Consider the following 23827-nt stretch of genomic DNA (forward strand, 5'->3'; position numbering starts at 1 on the left):
GGGTACAGGTCTGTGATTCATCAGTCTTCCACAATTCACAGCGCTCACCATAGCACATACCCGCCCCAATGTCTATCACCCAGCCACGTCATCCCTCCCACCCCCCCACCACTCCAGCAACCCTCAGTTTATTTCCTGAGATTGAGAGTCTCTTATGGTTTGTCTCCCTCTGGTTTCATCTTGTTTCATTTTTCTCTCCCTTCCCCTATGATCCTCTGCCTTGTTTCTCAAATTTAGAGAGTGACCCTGAGACATTATTGCCTTCTTCGAAAATTTAGATATTCTGGTTTCATTTCCTTGTGTCTCGTGTCCCATGCTTTTGGCACTTTGGTGCAAGATTGTGGTCTAGAGAAAACGTCTACTCCCAAATTCCTCCGAGTGTGTTCTCTCCAGAACAGTGGAGTGAAACACATTCTCCTCTGTCAGTGCATGAGGAATGGGGTAATGAACGTCACCCTGCTCCCTTAGCACTATGTTTAACTTACCTAATATGCCACGTCTTACTTGTTCTGATAGTAGTAATTGTCATCACTCTTCCATAGACTTTTCATTCCTACCTAGGCAGGCTGAGTTGGACCTGGCTAGGAAGTAGTTGACCAGAACCAAGATTCTAAGAAAATAAAATACCACGGTCACAGTAAGAGCCAATGAGTCAGGATTACTCTTTGTCAAGAAGGAACAGAAGGATACCAAAGTTTAGCAAGACTTTAAGAAGATTCTAGATATCACAGATGAAAGTAGTCAAAAGTTAGTATTCCAAAAAGTGGCACCATTTGAAAAGACAGAACACAAGCACAAACAAATAAAAAAGATTCCAAGACACTCAAATTAAGGGCAGAAACTTTTCTTTTCTCTCTTACTCCTTCCTGTCTCAGTAGGATCTGACCACTGGTGTAAGGAAAGAGACTGCAGCTGGGAAGGAAATGATGCCAAGAGCTGCAGCTGCAAAGAGGGTTTTTTTTTTTTTTTTAACTTTTATAGTGTAAAATTAATACATACACACATTTTAAAAAACAAGCAGTACAGAGTGGTACCAAATGAAAAGTAAATTCCCTGCCTGAACCTGTTCCCCAACTCCTCATTTCCAGCTCCCTATTTTTAAATATTTTCTGTTCTGCTGGTGGTTATCACAATACCTCTGAAACCTATGTTAATACTTTCATTTCTTGTTTTATGAACTTGAAATAGCATCTATTGAAAGATGAGAAACTTATTTCTTTTATCCATCTGCTTCTACATTTTCCAGTTACATTGTTTTGGTTTTTCTGGTTATTACCATTTTAAAGAGTATGCTTACGTCTGTATTTTGTTACATCAATTTTAGACAGTGTATCTTGATTTTTTGCTATATAAATAAATAGGTGAAAAAGATCTGTGACATTATCTCTTCCACGTCTCTGCTGCCTTAATATTCAGACTTCCATTTTTTTTATATTATCAATGTTAGTATTAGTCAGATTCTTTTACAGTTGTTGTCTTCCAAGTTTTGTTTATACGTTGATTCTACAAATTCAAATAGCATTTCCATTATTCCAATGATTAAATTACTCCTTACCGAAGGACCAAATAGCTCTACTTACTGAGAAAGAAAGGGTAATCTTATGTCATTAAAACTGAAAGATGAATGTTCCAAGTGTCAAAGTCAAGTGGGATTCCTTAAACTCAATCTTCAAGACTTTCTAGTACATTTAATTTGGTCGATGATATCTTTAATTTCCAAAAAATTTTTTTCTTTGTTCTTATTTTATAGCCACCCATTCTTTGGCTTCTTGACTCTGAAGATGTTAGTTGGTTTTGTTTTCTTAATCAGTTTTTTTTTTTTTTTTCCCTGTTCTCTTACTTGTTTTCTTTAGGATTCGACTGTTACAATATCTGTTCCACTTAGACCTTCTCATTTTTGTTTTTCACTTACTCTAAATTTTCTGGGTTTTTTCCCCCCATATATGTGAGTGATGAAAAAGGTTGACCAGTATTGATAGCATGATTTGCCACTGCAGTATTAGACCTCTTTCTTGAATGAAAAGATGGATGGCAGGTTCTGTGTACATATAAGCTAGTAGTACTGTTTTAGGGTACATTTAGATATTTTGTTCACCATGTATTTTTTGCAAATTGACTTTTTAAAATACTATATTAAAATTAAAATATCATATCTTATTTACTTAGTTTTTTGGTGCACCTCAAATTTTGTGTGCCTGGTTTCACTCACTGTAGTATCTATTTGGGCCAAGGGCCTGAAAGGTTAAATGTACTTTCCAGGTATGGTCAGTAGAGGGCAGCAAAGGGTAGTGGAGTGAGCACTCGCAGCCAAGGCCTGGGCATCCCTTTTTTCCCCTCTATAGAGATAAAAACCCATCAGTGGTAGTAGAAAGTCCAGAGTGCCAGAATCAGGAGAGAAATTACTCATAGGGATACTGATCCAGAATGGGGATCAGCTGAGGAGGCACAATTCACAGCCTGGTATCTATCTTAGCGATGTGAACCACTAGACATCAGGAGGGGAATCATTCGACTTTCCCAGTCCTGACTCCTCCTACTCCCTGCCTGTCTAAAACCTCAGATCTGGCTCCGTAAAATAACAGGAGTCTCCTGTCCATCTTGGGAGCTGATGCAAACTTCCTGACTGAGAGTTAGGACATGGTACCAGCAGTGGCTAAGTGTTCCTCAACCAGCCATTTCAGGGAGGAGAGACTGAGTGGGATAGGGGCACCATAGGCAAACACTGACAGCTGATGAAAACACTCACATATGTGTCAGTTAAATAATTTGGGAGCCGACCTAAATGGGATGTGGCTTAAAATATATTTTCTTTCCTCCTCCAGAAGGAAAACATTGTTTAGGTGAGGAAAAACTATATGACTTTGAAATTAGACAAACTTGACTCTGCAGATTATTTGGTATGTGGTTCTCAGTTACTTCACTTTATTGAGCTTCAGTTTCTCCATCTATAAAATGGAAATAATGATTCTTACCTCACAAATCTGCTGCAAGCAAATGAGATGATGTCCATAAACTGCCTGGCAAAGAACTTGGCAATTTGTAGTTACTCAATTGGCATTACTACCTGTTCTCTCTCCCTGTCTTTATTCATGGGGGGAATACCCATTATATTGTTGCTATTTTTGAATAAAAAGTCTCATTGTCTCCTGTAAGCATAACTAAATTATTTGAAGGATTAATCTGTTAGGTACCATACTAACATTTCTGCAGTATGATCTCATTTAATTCTCACAACAACCCTATGAAGCAGATGCTTTTATCATCATTTTGATTTTGCAGATAAGGACATTGAGGCTTTAGAAGTATAACTGGTTTACCCAGTGTCATGTAGGTAGTAAATCATAAGGAAGGATTAAAACTAGGTAATTGGATTCCAGAGCTCATGCTCTCGACACTACATAATGTTTTCCAATATACACATTTAATCAAAGATTTAAAATTGTAAGGGAATAAATCAGAGAAGAAACTAAAAAATACATGGAGACAAATGAAAATGAAAACACCATGGTCCAAAAACTTTGGAATCCAGCAAAAGCTGTTCTATGAGGCAAGTTTATAGCAATCAAGGCCTACCTCAAGAAGCAAGAAAAACATTGAAGAAACAACCTAAACTTACACCTACAGAAGCTAGAAAAAGAACAAACAAAACCCAAAACCTAAAGAAGGAAGAAAATAATAAAGATTAGAGCAGAAATAAATGAAATAGAAACTAAAAAAAAAACCCAATAGAGCAGATCAATGAAACCAGGAGCTGGTTCTTTGAAAAGATCAACCAAATTGATAAACCTTTAGCCAGACTCATAAAGGAGAGAGAGAGAGAGAGAGGACTCAAATAAACAAAACCAGAAGGGAAAGAGGAGAAAGGACAACCAACACCACAGAAATATGAAGGATTATAAGAATATTATGAAAAATTGTATGCAAACAAATTGAACAACCTAGAAGAAATGATAAATCCCTAGAAACATATAACCTCCCAAAACTGAATCAGGAAGAAATAGAAAACTTGAACAGACTGATTACCAGGAATGAAATTGAATCAGTAATCAGAAAACTCCCAACAAACAAAAGTCCAGGAGCAGATGGCTTCACAGGTGGATTTTACCGAACATTTAAAGAAGAGTTAGAAGGAAAGCTTCCAAAATCACAAATTCATTCTGTGAGGCCAGCATTACCCTGATACCAAAACCAGGTAAAGACACTTAAAAAAAAAAAAAAAAGAGGACGGCTGGGTGGCTCAGTCAGTTAAGCGTCTGCCTTCAGCTCTGGTCATGATCCCAGAGTCCTGGGATCGAGTCCCCCATCGGGCTCCTGGCTCAGCGGGGAGCCTGCTTCTCCCTCTCCCACTCCCCCTGCTTGTGCGCTCTCGCTCTCTCACTCTTGCTCTATCGCAAATAAATAAAATCTTTTTTAAAAAAGAGAGAACTACAGGCCAATATCTCTGATGAACACAGATGCAAAAATCCTCAACAAAATAATAGCCAACCAAATCCAACAATACATTAAAAAATCATTCACCGTGATCAAGTGGGATTTATTCCTAGGATGCAAACGTGATTCAGTATTCACAAATCAATTAACATCATACATCACGTCAACAAGAGAAAGGATAAAAAGCACATGATTATTTTAATAGATGCAGAAAAGCATTTGACAAAGTACAATATCCATTCATGATAAAAACTCTCAACGAAGTAGATTTAGAGGGAACATATTTCAATATAATAAAGACCATATAAAAACCTACAGCTAAAATCATACTCAATGGTGAAAAACTAAAAGCTTTTCCCCAAGATCAAGAGCAAGACAGGGGTGTCCATTCTCACTACTTGTATTCAACATAGTACTGGAAGTCCTAGCCCCGGGAATAAGACAAGAAAAAGAAATAAGTGGCATCCAAATGGGTAAGGAAGAAGTAAAACTTTCACTATTTGCAAGTGACATGATACTATATATACAGAAAACCCTCCAGACTCCACCAAAAATAGACTAGAACTGATAAATGCGTTCAGGAAAATCACAGGATACAAAATCAATATACAGAAATCTGCATTTTTATACACTAATGAAGAAGCAGAAAGAGAAATTAAGAAACAGTCCCATTCACAATTATACCAAAAATAATAAACTATCTAGGAATAAACTTAAACAAGGAAGTGAAAGACCTATATTCTGAAAACTATAAAACACTGATGAAAAAAAATTGAAGACAACATGAATGGAAAAATATTCTATTCTTATTGATGGAAGAACAAATATTTTTAAATGTCCCATACCCAAAATGATCTACAGATTTAATGCAATCCCTATCAAAACACCAATAGCATTTTTCACAGAACTAGAACAAATAATTCTAAAATATGTATGGTACCACAAAAGGCCCCAAATAGCCAAAGCAATCTTGAGAAAGAACAAAATTGGAGGTATCACAATCCCAGATTTCAGGGTATATCACAAAGCTGTAATAATCCAAACAGTATGGTACTGACGGAAAAGTAGACAATAGATCAACGGAACAGAATAGAGAATCCAGAAATAAACCCATGATTTTATGTACAAGCAGGGAGGCAAGAATATACAATGGGGAAAAGATAGTCTCTTCAAAAACTGGTGTTGGGAAAACTGGACAGGTACATCCAAAAGAATGAAACTGGACCACTCTCTTACACTATACACAAAAATAAAATTCAAAATGGATTAAAGACCTAAATGTAAGACTTGAAACCAAAAAAGTCCGAGCAGAGAGCACAGATAGTAATTTCTCAGACACTGGTTGTAACAACATCTTCCTAGATATGTCCCCTGAGGCAAGGGAGACAAAAGCAAAAATAAATTATTGGGACTACATCAAAATAAAAGGCTTCTGCACAGCAAAGAAAACCACCAATAAAACGAGAGGACAAGTTACTGAATGGGAGAAGATATTTGCAAATGATATAAAAGGTTAGTATCCAAAATATATAAAGAGCTTATACAACTCAACACCAAAAAACCAAATGATCCAATTTAAAAATAGGCGGAAGACATCAACAGACATTTCTCCAAAGAAGACACAGATGGCCAACAGACACGAAAAGATGCTCAAATCACTCATCATCAGGGAAATGCAAATGAAAACCACAATGAGCTATCACCTCATACCTGTCCAAATGGCTAAAATCAACAACACAAGAAACAACAGGTTTTGGCAAGATTGTGGAGAAAAAGGAACTCTTGTGCACTGTTGGTGGGAACGCCAACTGGTGCAGCCCCCTGTGGAAAACAATATGGAGGTTCCTCAAAAAATTAAAGATAGAGTTGCTATATGATCCATAACTGAGTATTTACCCCCCAAATAGAAAAACACTAATTTGTGGGGTGTCTGGGTGGCTCAGTCGGTTAAGCATCTAGCACATGGTTTCAGCTCAGGTCATAATCTCGGGATCATGGGGTCGAACCCCACATTGGGTTCTGCGCTCAGCACAGAGTCTGCTTGAGATTCCCTCTCCCTCTTCCTCTGCCCCTGCCCCCACCTGTCTGCTCACCCTCTCTCATTCTCAAATAAATAAATAAATAAATAAATAAATAAATAAATAAATAAATAAATAAAATCTTTAAAAAGAGAAAAACACTAATTTAAAAACATATATGCACCCCTATGTTTGTTGCAACATTATTTACAGTAGCCAAATTATGGAGCAAGCCCAAGTGTCCACTGATAGATGAATGGATGAAGAAGATGTGATATACACACACACACACACACACACACAATGGAATATTATTCAGCAATAAAAAGGATGAAATCTTGCCATTTGCAACAACATGGATGGATTTAGAGGGTATAATGCTAAGTGAAATAAGTCAGAGAAAGACAAATACCATATGATTTCACTTATATGTGGAATTTAAGAAACAAAACAAATAAAAAAGAGATAAACCAAAAGACAGACTCTTAGCTATAGAAAACAAACTGATAGTTATCAGAAGGAAGGTGGGTGGGGGGATGGATGGTAGGTGATGGGGATTAAGAGTACACTTATCATGATGAGCACTGAGTAATGTATAGAATTATCGAATCACTATATTGTACACCTGAAACTAATAATAACACTTAATTATACTGGAATTGAAATAAAATAAATATAAAAAAATTAAAAGAAAGAAATTGAATTAAGAAAATAGTCTAGGGGCACCTGCATGGCTCATTCAGTTAAGCATCTGCCTTCGGCTCAGGTCGTGATCTCAGGGTCCTGGGATCAAGCCCCACATCGGGCTCCCTGCTCATAGGGGAGTCTGCTTCTCCCCCTCCCCCCGACCCCCCTCCCTGTTCATGCTCTCTCTCTCTCTCACTTCTCTCTCAAATAAATAAAATCTTCAAAAAAAATTTTTAAATAGTCTTGTCTTTGCAACATGCTTAAAAATATTGGTATTATGGGCATAGGATTACCTTATACTATCTCTTCTATTTGATATTTAGGGTGAAAAGTTAAGTGTTCAATGAAATAGATGAAAACAAACCCTATCACTGTGATTCTATTTAGAGCTCATTCATCAAATTAAAATAAGTAGCAATGGTATTTTAGAAGAAATTAAGCTTTAGCTATTACTGTAAATGTAACTATTACATGACTAAGGAAAGCTCCCTTTATCTTTCTAAGAAAACTTTTCTCTCCTTGGCTTTACTACAAGGGGAAGATAGAATCAGAACACTACATCTTTCTCAATTAATTCCTGAAGATTAGTAACTCACAATCCTGGTTACATACAAGAATCACTCAAAAAATTTTTCAAAATACAGGTTTTCTGGATCTGATGAATCAGAACCTCTGGGGGTTAGAGAGGGAGTGCCTGAAAACTCCCCCAAGTGAGACTGATGCATATCAGTATTGATAAGCAGATACTAGATTCTAGAAGGAGAGTTTTCCTGGTCTCTAAATCTCTAACCTCTCTGAAGGGAGAGGCAGAGAAATGGGACATAATCTGGGAATTGGGGAAGGTGCAGAGATAAGTTTGCCTACATTTTTACATTAAATAACTGTTGACAGATGCTTGAGGGGAGGCCAGAAAGTGTTGCCCCATGAGCCTCCATGGTTCTAATACAATCAAACATGTCCAGACTAGCACTTGTCCCTTTAAAAGTGGTGAGAAGGGGCATCTGGGTGGCTCAGTCGGTTAAGCTTCTGACTCTTGATCTCGGCTCAGGTTGTGATCTTGGTTCAGGTCATGATCTCAGGGCTGTGAGATCGAGCCCCAGGTCAGGCTCCACTCTCAGCACTGTTTGTGCTTGTCCCTCTCCCTCTGCTACCCCCCACCCAAATAAATAAATAAAATCTTAAAAAAAATAAAAGTGGTGAAAAGTCTGAAGGCCACTATCTACATGTCACTTCTGTGCTAGTTTGGTTTTAAGATGAGAGGCCTCAGTAAAGTCTCAAAGGTCTACCAGGACTTGTGCTCTTGCCTCTACCTACTTTTTCAGGCATATTTCATGCTCCTGTACCTTCTGCCTGTATCTCCAAACTAGCAAACTCTTCCATGTCTCTGAAACGTCACATATTCGCATTCTGTCCCTTCAGCTGAAAAATGTATCTTCCCTTCCAATACACTTCTCTTCTTGTCCCTTCCCTCTGCCTTCCTCTTTTCTCTCCTCTCTCTAATCAATCCCTAATTATTCTTTAAAGCTCATTTTAAAGGAGCTCTTCAAAGGAGACTTCTTCACAACTGAAATCAGGTGTCAGGTCCCTCTTTTAATTTCTCATCTCACTCTTTAATTTTTCTCTGCAGTACTTTCCAGAGTCTGGTGTTACACAGTTATTGATGACACTCTTTGTTTAATTTCTGCCCCCCACCCCCCCATTTAAATCCTGGTTTTGTGAGAGTTGGGCCTGGCTCTCTGTTGCCCAGACCTAGCAAGTGTCTTTCTCCTAGTACAGGTTCAAACACTATCTGTTGAATGAATGAAGTAAATGAGAGAGAGACTAGTTTAGGTCATGCCTTTTCCCCATCCATCCATGCCAGAAAACTATTTCATTCACCCATTCAAGAGAATTTTTGAATTCCTCCAATGTGCCAATGTTTGTGAGAATTAAAATGATAAATCAGACATAGACTCTTTCCTTGAGGCCCATAGAGTCGAGTGGGGAATAAAAGAGAGGGATTCACATACCTGTTCGAGGTGCCTATAAGGGAAACCATGAACTTTGTTAGTAGGATCAAATTTCAGTCCTCCACTGTTGTCAAAGGAAAGACACTGTCCGTGTGAGAAGAGTGGGGGGCCCTCACAGGAAGCTGAGTGACCTCCTGAGTCAGCTGGATTTGAATCCTTCATGTTATGTCGCAGCTGCTTGAATTGAAAGCGTCTAACCTGTCCGTGAAGCACCTCCTCATCTGTAAAATGGTCAGTTTTCTAGTGGACAGGGAACACCGTCTCCACGGAAAATGTTTTTAACAGACTACTGTAGGTTCCGTCACACTGAAGAAGATGTCCGCACGGCAAATAGATGTTTAGCATCACTAACCATTGGGGAAATGCACGTTAAATCCACAGTGAGATATCATGACACAGCTATCAGAACAGCTAAAATAAAAAATGACAACACTAGTTGCCAGTGTGGATGCTAGTGTGGATGTGGGGAAACTGAATCACTCCCACAGTACTGGTGAGAATGTGAAATGGCAGAGCCATTCTGGAAAACAGTTAGTGTCTTAAAAAACAAAACAGAGCAGCTACCCTAGGACCTGGCAATTGGACTCCTGGGCATTTAGCCCAGAGGAGAGAAGACCGACGCTGACACAAAAACCTGTACACAGATGTTTACAGCAGCTTTATTAGTGAACGCCCAAGCCTGCAGACAATCCAGAATTCCTTCAGCAGGTGGTGAAGCAAACTGTGATACAGCCATATCCTGGCATACTACTAAGAGACACAGAGAAATGAACTGTGAGCACCTGTGGCAATCCGGATGACTCTCCCGTTATGTTGAGTGGAAAAAAGCAAATCACAAAAATGTTACATACTATATGATCCCCTCTGTATACCATTCTTGAAATGTCAAAATTATACACATGGAGAACAGATTCGTGATTGCCAGGGATTAAAGAGGTGGGGGAGGTGGAAGGAAGTTTGTGTGGTTGTAAAAGGGTAATAGGAAGGATCCTTGTGGTGATGGAAGTGTCTGGAAGTCTCTATCTGTAGAAAATTGATGTAATCTCTCTGTATTATTTCTTACAGATACATATGAATCTATAGTTATCTCAAAATAAAAAAGATTACTTTTAAAAAATCAAAACGTGCAGGCCAAATCAGGGAAACAAGTATGTCAGTTTGGCAGTTACGACATGAGCCTTAGATCCGTGACATCATAATGGTAGTGATCTCAGGTTACTATGGAATCCTCAGGCTTCAAGCATTTTACAGTACTCTGCCTAGTGCTGTAGACTCACTTGATTTTCAGTCCTGAGAACTGAAGACAAAAGGATGTTCACATCATTCAGAAAGTATGCAGAACTTATAGGTGGTCATTCAAGGCTTCACTGCAGAAGGTAGTCTTTTGATATACTATTTTTGAGCCTCAAAACAGACTGACAATAACAGGAAGTGTTGTTCTCTTTTGTTTCTTCTAATACGTGTACACTAATGAGTAACTTCAGCACCAGCTTCGTGAAAGGCTACTCAGGTTCGTAAGATTCAGTGCTGCTGAGCTGAAGAGAGCAGGGTTTACATTCTCGGAGGAGACACTTTCTTGGCTCCACGAGAGAGAATTTTCCCAGGTCTATGAAAATATCTGTCCTATTTATGAAAGAACTTTTGCATTCTGTTCAATTTAGCTGTTTTACCTATGATGACCAGAAAGTCCTATCAGCGCTCAGTCAGAGCTCAGCCAAGTAATAGCTAAACTCTTGTGTTTAGAAACTTTTTGATGTTTCCAGTATTTTTGCCGATCTTTGAGAATTTTTCCCCCAAGTTTGAATATTGATTTAGATAAGATTTAGGTAGATTTAGATAAGTAAATTTCCAGAATCTTCAGTTGTCTTCATTTTTATCTTAACATGAAAGCAAATTGTAATTAATTCTTCACACACACACCGTATCATTTTGTTTTATATTAGGCCACCAATTGTCCTGTTTGTTGTTGTTGTTTGTTTGCCTTCTTGTAATACACTCTACCTCTTGATCCTCCCCTTCCTAAAAGCTCATGATTAGCTTTGCTGCTTTCTCCACCCCACGTCTAAGTGTTGGCATGCCCAAGGGCTTTGTCCTTGAAACTGTTCTCCATCTGCATCAATTCACCAAGTGACCTCATCTCTCTCTCCTTTTTTAAAATATTTTGTTTATTTATTTGAGAAAGAGAGCATGTGAGAGAGAGAGAGAGAGAGCTCAAACAGGGTGGAGGGGTAGAGGCAGAGGGAGAAGCAGGCTCCCCGCTGAGCAGGGAGCCCGACGTGGGACTCGATCCCAGGACCCTGGGATCATGACCTGAGCTGAAGGCAGACGCTTAACCGACTGAGCCACCCAGACGTCCGACCTCATGTCTTTCAATAGCTTTCTATAACTCAGCGATCCCTGAATGTGAGCTCTGGAGCTCTGCTTTCGGGGTTGAGACTAAATTTTAGTGTTATGCGAACCTTGACATTTAGCATAAAACTCTATTGTATATTTGACTAGTAACTAGCTGCTCCGTGGTGTTTGGTGGGTTGCAGGAAGAGCTCTTCTGTTGAGGTGGATGCCTGCAGCAAAAGCACTACATCATCTGAGGGTGCCGCCCATACCCTGCTTATCCACGGCCCCGTCGAGCTCAAGAGAGGCTGGAGGAGGCAGAAGCGGCACCTCTTCTTATTCAGCGATTTCTTGCTGGTGTCCGATACCAAGTATGTATACTAAGCAACGTGCCCTTGTGATGATCACGAAGTTACATTTCCATTAACCCTTACCATAAGAAGACATGACATTTTTTTTCTTTTGTTTTTGCCCATGTTTGGATCCTTCATTCATTCAACAAGTACTTATGGAGGTCTTGTTTTGTGCCATACCCCCCTCCCCCCCACCCCCCCGCCTGCAGAGAATACAATAGAGAATGTGACAAGCAGTGTGTCTCTTGCCTGGAACTTACAAATGACAAAAATAAGAGGGGTAATTATAGATTGTGATTAGTGCTTCTGATAGAAAGTAGGCAGGGGGCCGTGTGGAGATGATGGGAACGTATGAGAGAGGGGTAGTCCAGGAGGGCCTCTCCTAGGTGGCAGCACTGAAACTCGATCTATGGGATGAGAAGCAGCCACAGTCCTAGACAAGGTGCCTGAACCTTCTAGGCTGAGGGACCGGCAGGCTACGTGGGTGCAACCTGACCCCTGGGGGGAGGGGCTCAGGAAGGCTGATTTGATGGGAGCCGAAAGCATGGGGCATGCGATCAGATGTGAAACTGCGCTCGGGGTCCAGTCACACACGGTCTTCACAGGCCATGGTGAAAAGTGGAAATATTTTGCCAAAGCATTTTTAACTAGGACTGACTGAATCTGATTTATAGCTCTCGCAAATTTTTCTGACTGTTGGTAGGTAATGGATGGATGGTTGAGCAAGAGTGGGAGCAGGGAGACTGGTGAGGGGAGGCAGTAGTCCTGATGCCTGCTCTCAAGGGCTCCAGGATAGGAGTGCAGTAAAAAGGAAGGAGGCAGCAGACAGATTGGGAATATATGCTGGAGACAGAACTAACTGCGTGCACTTTCCTCTCAACCCTGAACACAAAGGTAACTGATAGCCAGCCTGGAACCTGATGATTGCTCAATAAATGTCCAAAAGCAGGTGGATGGGAGGTCAGCTGTTTACTTGCTCTGTCTCTGTTTTCATTATTCACAAAACATCATGAAAGACAAAGACTATTCCAACCAACCAAATATCAAGAAGCTTTTTAGTCACCAGAAAAAAACTACGCCCCCTTTATTTTGCTGCCCTCACCAGCTCCCAGTTATGCCATGCCATTAGTAAGCCATGCAAGTACTAATTTGGCAAAATGCTGTACTCAATCTGAGTGACATTAATGATAATTTATCAGGGGCTTACTACATGACAGGTGTTATGCTAAGAACTTCATGTATGCAATCTTCTCCAACCTTACAACTACCCTGTGAGATGGGATTATTTTTATTTTAGAGAAGACCTCTGAAAATCAGAGGTCTGAAGGTTTTGCCCAGGTCACCATATTAGTGATGAGTAGAGTCTACATTTGAAATTAGGTCCGTTTCTTTCAAAGTACAGGCTTTTACTCTACGTGTGGTGCTGCTGTTTCTATTATTTCTATTTTTCTGAATTTCATACAACATTCCATGAACACCTAGATTCTCTCTCATTATTGAAATCAACCTTTCCTTTATGTTGAGTAAACAACTCCAATCTGCTTGGTATCTGGTAAGAAATAGGTCAGAATGCTTAGTGAACTGAGAAATGAAGGTAGTGTAGCTGTCCAAAAAAAAAAAAAAAAAAAAATCAGAGGCAAAGACAGAAATAGTAAAATATATTTGAGATGAGTGATATTGCCTACAGATGTAGCCTTGGAGGTGGTGATGTCATGAGGAGGACAGAGAGAAAAAGACTGTCCAGGTCCTGGCATGAGGTCCGTATGACGCACTCTGCTCCTCCTGATAGAGGGCCACATCATTATTTTTAAAAAAGCAGACTAGTTACCATTCCCTTTATTTAACCAAGGTGAGTACAGGAGACTAAAATGTGTGGGATGCATGCTGGGGACCACACGAGGAGCATTACAGATTCCTCGTGTAATTTCCCCACAGCCCTCCAAGGCCAGTATTGTTACCATCCACCGACTGCAGAAATGAAAGTGGGGATGGAGGAAGTCTCAGGAATGGACCTGTCATCCACAGGGAAATGGTGGGAGAGACTCCAAGCCAGGCCTGCCTTCATCCCAAGGCCACACTCTTCCTGCCACACCATGCCACACCTACTCTTGCATGCTCAGCCCGAGACACGCTAACAAACAGCAAACTCCTTTCCTGCTCCTTGGGACCTTGCAGACCACTCCCATTCGATTTATAAGGGGAACAGGTTGTCCTTCACTTTGTTTTCATCTTTGTAATTATTATAGCACTTAGGGAGAGGAGAAGACCTTTCTTTTCTTACTAGAGCCATTTATTGTCCTGGATACTGCTTACCTCTCAGCGGGTTTTACAGAACCTACGGTGTTCTGCTGAAAAGATTTTATATAAAGGCAGTGTTCTTTCCCCATGAGAGAACTGCATCCTTTTAAGAGCTGAATTTTTTATTTTGATTGGTTCACTATTACAAAAGAAGTGCAACATTTTTCCTCTTCACATATTGCTTTTGAGATAGGTCTTTGTGTCTACGCAAGGGTTTTTATGATGTGACAAAATCTACATCAATGTATTTAATAATGTTCTCTTTAAGAGACTCAGCTCCTGAAAGATTATCTTATATACTTTTTACATCCATTTGGAATATTAGAAAATGTAAGTGATCTCAGGCACTTGAATTTGGCTTCTAAAACCAAGGCCCTTGACAGAGAGAGAACACAGATTTTTGGAAGTCCAAGTTCGGGACACCATCAGGGTCAGGTTCCCGCGAGAGCTGTCTTTCTGCGTGCAGATGGCTGCCCTCTCGCCTATGCCCTGTGGGGTTTCCTCAGCGCCTGCATGTACACACACACACACAGAGCTCTCTCTCCCTCTTCTTACAAGGGCACCAATCCTACTGGATTAAGCCCTTACCCTGATGGCCCCATTTACACTTAGTTACCGCTTAAAAGCTCTCTCTTCAAACATGGTCATATTGGCAGAGAGGGCTTCACGGTAAGACTGTGGGGAGCAGTGGGGGAGGGGACACAATTCTGTCCCTAGCAGTCACGAGCAGCACTTCATGCTGTGGCCGCGTACAAGTTTTTGCCAGTTTTTAGAAAACGACCATGAGAACATTCCCATAGTAAACATTTGGGTATATTTATGATCACTGTGAATATTGGACAAGTTTACATTTTTTTTTTCTAGAAGGAAACAACTAAAAAGAAATAGCTCCTGCATTAACAACCTTGTTTCATCCCTGTCATCCTTGTTCTTGGAGGATTGTGTTATGTCCTGAATCAATCTGTTCAAATTAATCATCTGAATTTAGGGCCTACGTTTTCCAATTAGCCATAAGAAGGGGTTGGGGTGACCCAGGTTCTGTTTTACCTCAGCTCACCTGCAGGCTTCAGCTGGAAACTCTCATCTTTAGGTTGACGCTATAGAAATTAACACAAATTGGGTAAGTAGTTGACTAATTGCTACCTCTGTATTCTGTCAAAATTAGTGAATTTTAGTTTGTGTGTAATAATAAAAGGAATTTAAATGTTTGTTTCTTCACAAAGAAATTATATTTCTCTAGTCGTACAAGATGTTAATAATAGTGAAAATTGTTTGGGGATTCTTTTCATACGCCTTCAGAAATTTCTCAAGAATTGAGGTCAGATGGAACCTTCCTTATTACTTTTGATATTCATTAGAATACTAAATAAGTTATTTTTCAAAGAAAATTATTACTTTATTTTTAAGAACAGTATCTGCTTGATAAATATTAAGATATTAATACTAGTAGAGGCCCATGAAGAATTTACAAAAAGGAAGGGACTGAACTTAGTTCTTTAGACATCACATCCCTCATATGTAGTTATTAAAGAATATAAAATGAAACAAAAAATGAATTTAAATTAGGTCAAAAGATGAAGATGACTATTAACTCATTATCCGTGAAATTACAAAGAATTACTTACAGAATATAACAGGACCCCCACTCCCAACATCTGTAAAAGGATACCCCTATCTTAGAACAGGGGAAATCCCCCTAGAATCCTGTAAATTTCCACAGTGCACTGGGGCTTCCCTTCTGGTATAAAGGTTGAGGTAGCAGAAAGCAAGAGTGATATCCATCATGTTAATACAAATATAATAAAGGACTATTTTTAGAAATAAAAACCACAGTTCTTTCTCCTCCTCTTTCTTCTCCTCAAGTCAGTTTACATTAGATTAATACTTTCTAATTTCTACTGAGATAATCCAGTTGGGTCAGTGATTGAGAGTGAAGAAATGCAGTAAGACCCTAGAAGAATCCACTGAAGTATGAAGCTTTGTTGTAATAAACTTTAAATATTTCCAAGCTAGTAACCAGCTTTGTTAATATAATGTCTTGAGATTTATCCTCTCACTCCCCAGATAATCCAATGAGAAAGCCTGATGGCTCTGGGGATCGAAGTGAGGCTGAGTGAGGGTAGGAAACATGAGAAGGGTAGTTCATGGAACGATAGGTCAGCAGCCACAGAGGCCAAGTGGTTACAAACATGGGCTCATGAGTTAGGCTGTCTGGGTTCAAACTCTCTTGCCTTTGGCAATTTAGTTGACCTTTCTGTGAGTTTCCTTATTTGTAAAATGGAGCTAATAAAGACCACCTAGTGTAGTTGTTTGAGGATTACATTTTTTATATTTGTATTTATAAAATATTTAGAACAGTGCTTGGCATATGATAAGTGCTCCAAATGTGATAGGACAGTCGAAACCATGCTCTGGGCTTTGGGATAACTCCTTGGTTTGGAGTAGATAATCTTGGTGCTTTCTTGAACTAAGGAGAGAATTACTGAAATGCCTTTTTCCAGGTCAATGTATTTGGAAGTTCCCACACAGTACCTTGGGTGTCTGTATACACACAGATACCTACATTAGAAAAAAAAAAAAATCTTAAAAACCAACAGATATATGTCTATCTTTCCCATTAGCCATATATTTTTACCCTGACAATGCCTTTGGAGTTACTATCTAGAAAAATGATTTTATCTGATAATCAGACATCTGATATCTGATAATGATTTTATCCGATGACTTTATTCATTGTGTCATAAACTTTGAATCTAGATTATCCTTCAAGTGTGCGTCCAGCAAAATTATTTTTATTTCATAAAACCCATTGGAGAGTCTTAGCTTTAATTGTTCCATGAATCACTGGAGTCACAGGGATTTTTGCACATGAGGTGTCTTTGATCTCATTTTAGTTTAGTGTTTCCACATGTGTTTCTGAATAGTAAGGAGTTCCAGAGTGGTGTGTCCAAGTTCCCTAAGCATCCCTCAGAGGGCTTATAACTATTTAAATCCCAAGCCCACCTGAGAGTTAAAGTTGTGAATTAACCAAATCAATCAATATGGTGGTTTTCATGTTAGAGATCAAAGAAGATTAGGCAGAAATTGTCAAAAAGCAATTTCACCACTGACAAAGTTGATCACCTTCTGACTCCTCAGAGAAATGGGAAGTATCCATCACTCACATATAAGACCTCCTGACCGCTGATCTGGGATTGATTGATGGATGGATTGATGATTTTTAAATTGGGCTCAATCTGTAGGCTAACAGTTTTTCAGTTTTAGCCATAATCTAAGGGAAAATGATATGGATAAAATTTTAAGAAGGGAAATTGAAAATAACCTATGCTTTAAAGGCTAGAAAGTATTTTTTTTTAAAATTAAGGTTGAAAATAACTTTTAAATCTTTCTGATCCCCCCCCCCCAAAAAAATCTTTCTGATCCAAGTTTATTTTTTGTTCTTGGTTTGTCTCTCTCTCTCTCTTTTTTTTGAAGATTTATTTATGTATTTATTTATTTTAGAGAGAATGAGCGTGAGCGGGGGGAGGGGCAAAGGGAGAGGGGAAGCAGACTCCCCACTGAGAGGGGAGCCTTACATGGGGACTCGATCTCAAGACCCTGAGATCACCACCTGAGCCGAAACCAAGAGTTGGATGCTTAACCGCCTGAGCCACTCAGGCACGCCCCCTGGTTTGTGTCTCTTAAGCAAAAAATTGTATGACTATTTTTATAAATCGTGTATCAGGTAGCTTTGTTCAGCCCCTCAAATACTTTTTGAAGTAAGCAAGTCATAAATGAATAATTAACTATAATAATAACCATAAAACTATATATAATAAGAAACAAATTCTAACAATAATAAATGAATTAATGGTTTTCTTAAAAAGCTCTGGAATATATAGTCTTTACTCAACACTCAACATTCAGAAAAATGGCCACTTGCTGCCATTTGAGGAAGTGTTTTCAGGGCCTTCCTAGGGCCAGACTTCGCTCAACACACACTTTGTAAAGGTCATGTCACCATTTGCTGTGCTGGGCACAGAGGGTAATAGAGACAAGGGAGGCATGCTGTGCCCTGGAGCAGTGAGAACTGGTCTCTGATGAGCACAGCTGTTCCCATAAGATTTATGAAACAAACTAACAGAGGTCTTGTTTGGGTATCTTTCTAGGTATAAGAAAAAACTTAAGATAAAAAAGAAAATACCACTGAACACCATGTGGACTGCCAACTGTATGGACAGAGTGGAGGATGCCAACATCTGTGCTGGGAGGTCCTTTATCCTGGGCTGGCCCACGGTGACCTTTGTGGCCACCTTCGGGTAAGACCGACCGTTTGGTCTTGTATTTACATGGGATAAAAAGAAAAACATTTTAATCTGATTATATGTCAAGCCAGTGACTCCCTTTTTGACTTCCCATAATGACACTCATTTGCCTTGTACTTCCCCCCAAAAGGTATGTACAAATGGGAGCAAGTAGATAACATAGAGTGGGAACTATTGGAGTAATTTCTTTTGGTTTTGATCAGTGGTTTTTCCCATGGGCTCTAGGAGCCACTTGAGGAATTGGGTGTTTTAGGCATATGGAAGGAGAATCAAGAGAGTGAGGTTCTAGAACCCCTCTCCAATATCCTGCCCCCTAATTCCCAGGGGGTATGTGTGTTTCTAAATCACTGGCATATTTTTCTTGAGCAAGTACTATTAAAGAGTCCAATTAAATTTGAAAAATTGCTCTTATACTCCCAAGGTCATTCCTTTAAAAATAGTATGGAATTATACAAATAAATTAATCATGTCATTGAATATGAGGTTGCCTGAATTGCTGTGTACTGATTATCTTAGTTGGTGTCTCTAGAGAGGTGACCATCTAAAACAAAAGTATGATTGCATTGAGTAGAGGTTAGTTGTGCAAGACACATTCTTAGGCTGACACGAGGATGGGGAATGTGACTCTCTACCCCGGACATCCTGAGCAGACACTCCTGAGTTTACAGGGGTGGTGCAACACTTACATCTGCTGTTTGAAACAACCACACCCCAAGTCTCATTCTTGTTTTGCACAATGAGTGTTCATCACATGCACTTAACACCCTTCTTTCTTCTCCTCACCCCACTCCACCAAAATGTCCCACGTCATCACAAAGGGAAGACAACGAAAATGTTTACAAGTTGTTAATTTATTAAGCCCTATAATGCAGCGTTGACTTAAGGAGAAATTTTCAAAGCTTATTGGGAAGAAATATGTATTTATATGCTCTCCGCATGTCTTCTTTTCCACGACGCATTTCTGTAAAGATTCTCAGTTCCTCTTGCTTCCTGTCTTCTCCATGTTGCAAATGGAAGGAAACAGTTTCAATTGGGAATGTATAAAGTCTTTGACAGGGGAGTTTCCAAGAGACTTTTTTTCCCTAACAAGCAGGAAAATGTGGAAGCCAGGCTTATACATGTTATATTAGTTAAAAAGCTGTGTAAACATATAGAAGGCATTTATAACAATTCCTGGCACCTAGTGCTTTTGCTATTTGTGGTTATTACTGTTCTGCAGATCAGCATGGCTAACTAGAAGCTGTGTCCATGCGCATAGGCAGGCTGGGACGCTAAGTGGGCGTTCCATTTTCCAGATGGGACAAATCCTGAAACAGCGATGGAGGGGTTGGGGAGCAGTGTTGCTGGGAGGAGTATAAAATGTGGCAGCCACTGTGGACAGTTTGATGGTTCCTCAGTAAGTCAAACAGAATTACTATACGACCCAGCAATGCCACCCCCAGATAGATACCCAAGAGAAACGTAGGTCCACACAAAAATTGATACACAAACGTTCATAGCAGCATTGTCGACAATAGCCAAAAAACAAACAAACAAACAAAAGTAGAAACAACCCAAGTGTTTATCAACAAATACACAAAATATGGTACAGGAGCTAGAAACAGGAAGGAAGGAAGAGTGACTGCTTCGTGGACACAGGTTTGCTTTTGGGTGAAAAAATGTTCCAGAACTAAACAGTCACGGTAGTTGCACAAAACTGTGAATGTACTAAAGGTCACTAATGGTCAATTTTATTTTGTGTAGTTTACCACGGTAAAAAAACGCTAGTAAGTGGTAAGGCCATGTATGCATGAGGCTTAAAACATTCGCAACTTTGGGTACTAAATGCTGTGAAAACTTTAGTTGAGAAAAGACTAACCTTTAGTAGTTTAGCACTAGCTGGATCGATCTTGCTCAGAGGATCACAGTAACGAAGAATGTTTTCTAGAAACTAATTTAACACATTCCAATCTGCTATGTGTATAAAGAAATAAAAATATTACAGGTGTTTCTTCCTAAAAAGCTATTCTTGTTTCTGGGCCAAGATAGTTCCATCCAAATGCCAAATTTCTTAAGTATGATTTAATTTGAATAATAATGTTCTTTATATCTGAATAGCACTTGCAGCTGCAGGAACACTCGGGGTATAATTAACCCTTTTCCAGTTCTGGAAACTGAAGATCAGCGCAGTGAAGCAAAGTGCCCATGATCACATAGCTTGCATCACATAGTTACAATTAAGTGTTCAGATTCAAAACCAACTTTTCTCCCACTTTAGGATCTACTTCCCATTGCTTTAATACGCTCATAAAAGAGTGGGGTCCCTCCAAAGCGCAACTATGAGGACAGTATGATATTAACACATGCATCCACATCCTTAACAACTGGCTGCTGCTATTTTTTTTCTGGAATGGTGATCTTATTTTGCTAGTATAAGTATTGTATGTATCTTAATTTTTTCTTCCCATTTTTTTTAAATTGCAGTTCTTCGGAACAAAAGGAAAAATGGCATTCTTTCCTTCAAAGGTATCTTGTCACTATACATATTATACATCTTTAACCCATGAGAAAAGAATAAATCTCTTCAAAGCAGTGCCCCCACACACTATGCTTCCCCTACTTAGTAGAAATTGTTAGACTATCCTCAAATAATTTCTTATTTAGATGTACCCTGGCTGCTACTGCAAATAATCTGCTCTTATTTACATGCACATATTGCTTATTTTTGATGAAATTCTGGTTATCACTCTCATCTTCCCCTTCTCTCAGACCTAATGATTGGAGCTAACATTATTCTCAAAAGATACATATTAAATTTTCTTAAGTGCAATTTACTCTCCTGAGTGATGCTCAAAGCACCTTCTCATTCCTACCCTTGAAGGTGCTGGGCCCTCCAGTCTAGGCAGGAAAGCTTTGATGACTGGATCCGCTACTCACATCTTACATGACAAGAGCAACCTGTTGTTTTCTGAGTCATGTCTTACTTTCCTGAAATAGTTTTGCATGTTTTCTTCCAACCCATAATTTGATGTTGCTGAGTTTATTTACATGCATTTAAAAATAACAGAGTATGTTGAAAATTTTAGCCACATAGATCAATTTGAAAGTAAGCTAATAGCTAATTCATCCTACTCTATTTGGGGTTATTATTGAATTTGATTAGGTACATCAATCTGGCCAAAGAGAAGGACCAGCCCAAAAGCATTCCTCTCAGAATCTTCACTGAGGACATCAAGAACTGTGCCTGTGTAAGTGTTTTTAAGACCAAAAATTAAATTCCATGTTCCTGATTCAGATAGAATGAAAGAGATGGAGATGGAGATAGAGAGAGGGAGGGAGGGAGAGATGGGGAGGTAGGAAGGAGAGAGCAAGAGATAAGAAGAGAGAGAGTATTTAGAAAAGTACCATGTGGGAAAATGTATTTTCCTGTCTACACGTGTCTTTGTATACATAAAGAGTGAATCCTAGGTAATATGAAGTGAGAGGAATCCATGCCACAGTACTTAAGCATGAAAAGAATATTGCATGTTAAATATCCATAATATTTCCCTGGTTCTTTCTAATAGCAACAACACTGGCTTGTAATAAGGTGATTTTCACATGCAGGTATTTCCTACTAGAAGTAAACATTTTTTCCCAATGGTTACTACTTATGTACAGAATGGTTTGGATTGTTTCCACAGTTCTCCACCCTCCCCCCATTGACGCTTTATTTGGTATAACTGTAAACTCACAGAAAAGTTGTAGGTATAAAAATAAAACAAAAAACACCCCATGCACCCTTTACCTAGATTCAGCTATTAGTAACATTTTACTCCACTTGCTTTATCATTTATTTTCTTTCTCTGTCCCTATTATGTGTATGTTATACTTATTTTTGAGGGTCATACAAATGCCATGGCCCTTTATCCTTAAACCTAGGTATTTCCCAAGAATAAAGATATCCTCTTATATCACCATCACACAGTTATCACCTTTAGTAAATTTAACATCGGTGTAATACTTTACTCTGCCTTCCATGTTCCCATTTTGTCAGTTGACCTCAATAATGTCTCCTTTCCAGTACAGGATCTACTCAAGGGTCAGGTATTTCACTTAGTAGTTATATCAACTGCAGAGGGGTTTTGAAAGGTCTTTTGATCCAAGGAATATCAGGGTTGAATTGAGCTCAGAGGGATGACACTTTTAAGGGATCAGCATATTTCTATCTCATTTTCTTTTGGCTGTTGGGGGAAAAAAAATCAAACCAGTTGCCCATTCTTGGTATAAAATTTGATTTCTGAAATTGTAGTGCAGTAGCCAAGACATTTGCAATGATGAACAAGATACTTTGGGTATCTTTAAGTGACATTTTTTTTTTCCTGTTATACTTTACAGTAGCTCTAGGTCACACAAAATAGTATTTGAAGGTGGAAAAAGGGGTAGTTATTCCTGGCCAAAGCAAAAGCCATGCAAATATTTTGATTGGTTTCTAAGCACCAGGTAGATGCATTGCATGAAGGAGATAAGGCCAGAGGGTTCTCTAGCAGCAGAGCACACTCTTGTCTCTGCCTGCTTTGATTTCAGCTGTGGCAGTGGGTTACACTCAGAATTTTCCATGGAAAATTACCTTGAAATCTTTAAAAATCAACTTTATTTATGTATAATTTACACAAAATAAGCATTTCTAATGTTCTTCACTTGTTCCTGAACATCCAAGTTTCCCTCTAACACTGTTTTCATTTCATCCTAGAGAGATGATCCTTAGCATTTCTTGTGCAGACCTGGTGCAAACAGATTTTCTTAATTTCTCTTATCTGAATATGGCTTTATTTCACACTCACTCTTGAAGGATATTTTGAGGGATGTAGAATTTTGTTCGCAAACTTTTTCCTTTCAGCTCTTTAAAGATGTTCCACTGTCTTTTTGTCTTTGTGCTTTCTGATGAGTAGTCTGTGATCAATCAAACGTTAATCCCCTGTAGGTGATTTGTCATTTTTCTCTAGCTGCTTTCAAGAGTTTCTCTTTATTTTTGGTTTTTAGCAGTGTGGCTATGAAGTATCAAAGCATGGTTTTCTTTGAATCTGTCCTATTTGGCATATTCTGAACTTCTTGAATTTATAAATTTAATTTCACCAAATTTGGGAAATTTTGATCATGATTACCTCAAATATTTTCTTCCCCATTTTCTCTCTCCTCTCCTCCTGAGAGTCCAGTTATATGTATATTAGACCCTTTCATATTGTTCATAGATCCCTCAGACTCTTAATTTTTTCAATCTTTTTTTCCCCTTTTCTTCTTCAGACAGGATAATTTCTATTATCTATTTTCAAATCACTGACTTCTTTTTGTCATCTCCATTATGCAATGTAGCCTAGTCAGTAAATTTTTTCTTTAAGATATTTTTCAGATAAAAAATTTCTGTTTTTAAATATTTT

The 23827-nt window shown here is 38.9% G+C and overlaps 1 protein-coding gene and 1 pseudogene across 1 annotated transcript in view; both read left to right on the forward strand.

The window, feature by feature from the left end:
* Window positions 1-11851, forward strand: part of LOC135363376 (mitotic spindle assembly checkpoint protein MAD2A-like) — a 30690-nt pseudogene extending 18839 nt beyond the window's left edge.
* LOC135363375 (rho GTPase-activating protein 20-like) overlaps window positions 11718-23827 on the forward strand; it is a 26033-nt gene continuing 13923 nt past the window's right edge. The window contains exons 1-4 of the mRNA XM_064583929.1: window positions 11718-11847; window positions 18276-18425; window positions 20895-20936; window positions 21574-21658. Of these exons, the coding sequence (XP_064439999.1) occupies window positions 18322-18425; window positions 20895-20936; window positions 21574-21658 (231 nt within the window). The 5' untranslated portion in view covers window positions 11718-11847; window positions 18276-18321. The remainder of the gene's footprint in view (window positions 11848-18275; window positions 18426-20894; window positions 20937-21573; window positions 21659-23827) is intronic.

This window comes from Mirounga angustirostris, unplaced genomic scaffold (genome assembly GCF_029215605.1).
Source record: "Mirounga angustirostris isolate CCGP_5_RB_7025 unplaced genomic scaffold, mMirAng1.0.hap1 SCAF_147, whole genome shotgun sequence".
Lineage (NCBI taxonomy): Eukaryota > Metazoa > Chordata > Mammalia > Carnivora > Phocidae > Mirounga > Mirounga angustirostris.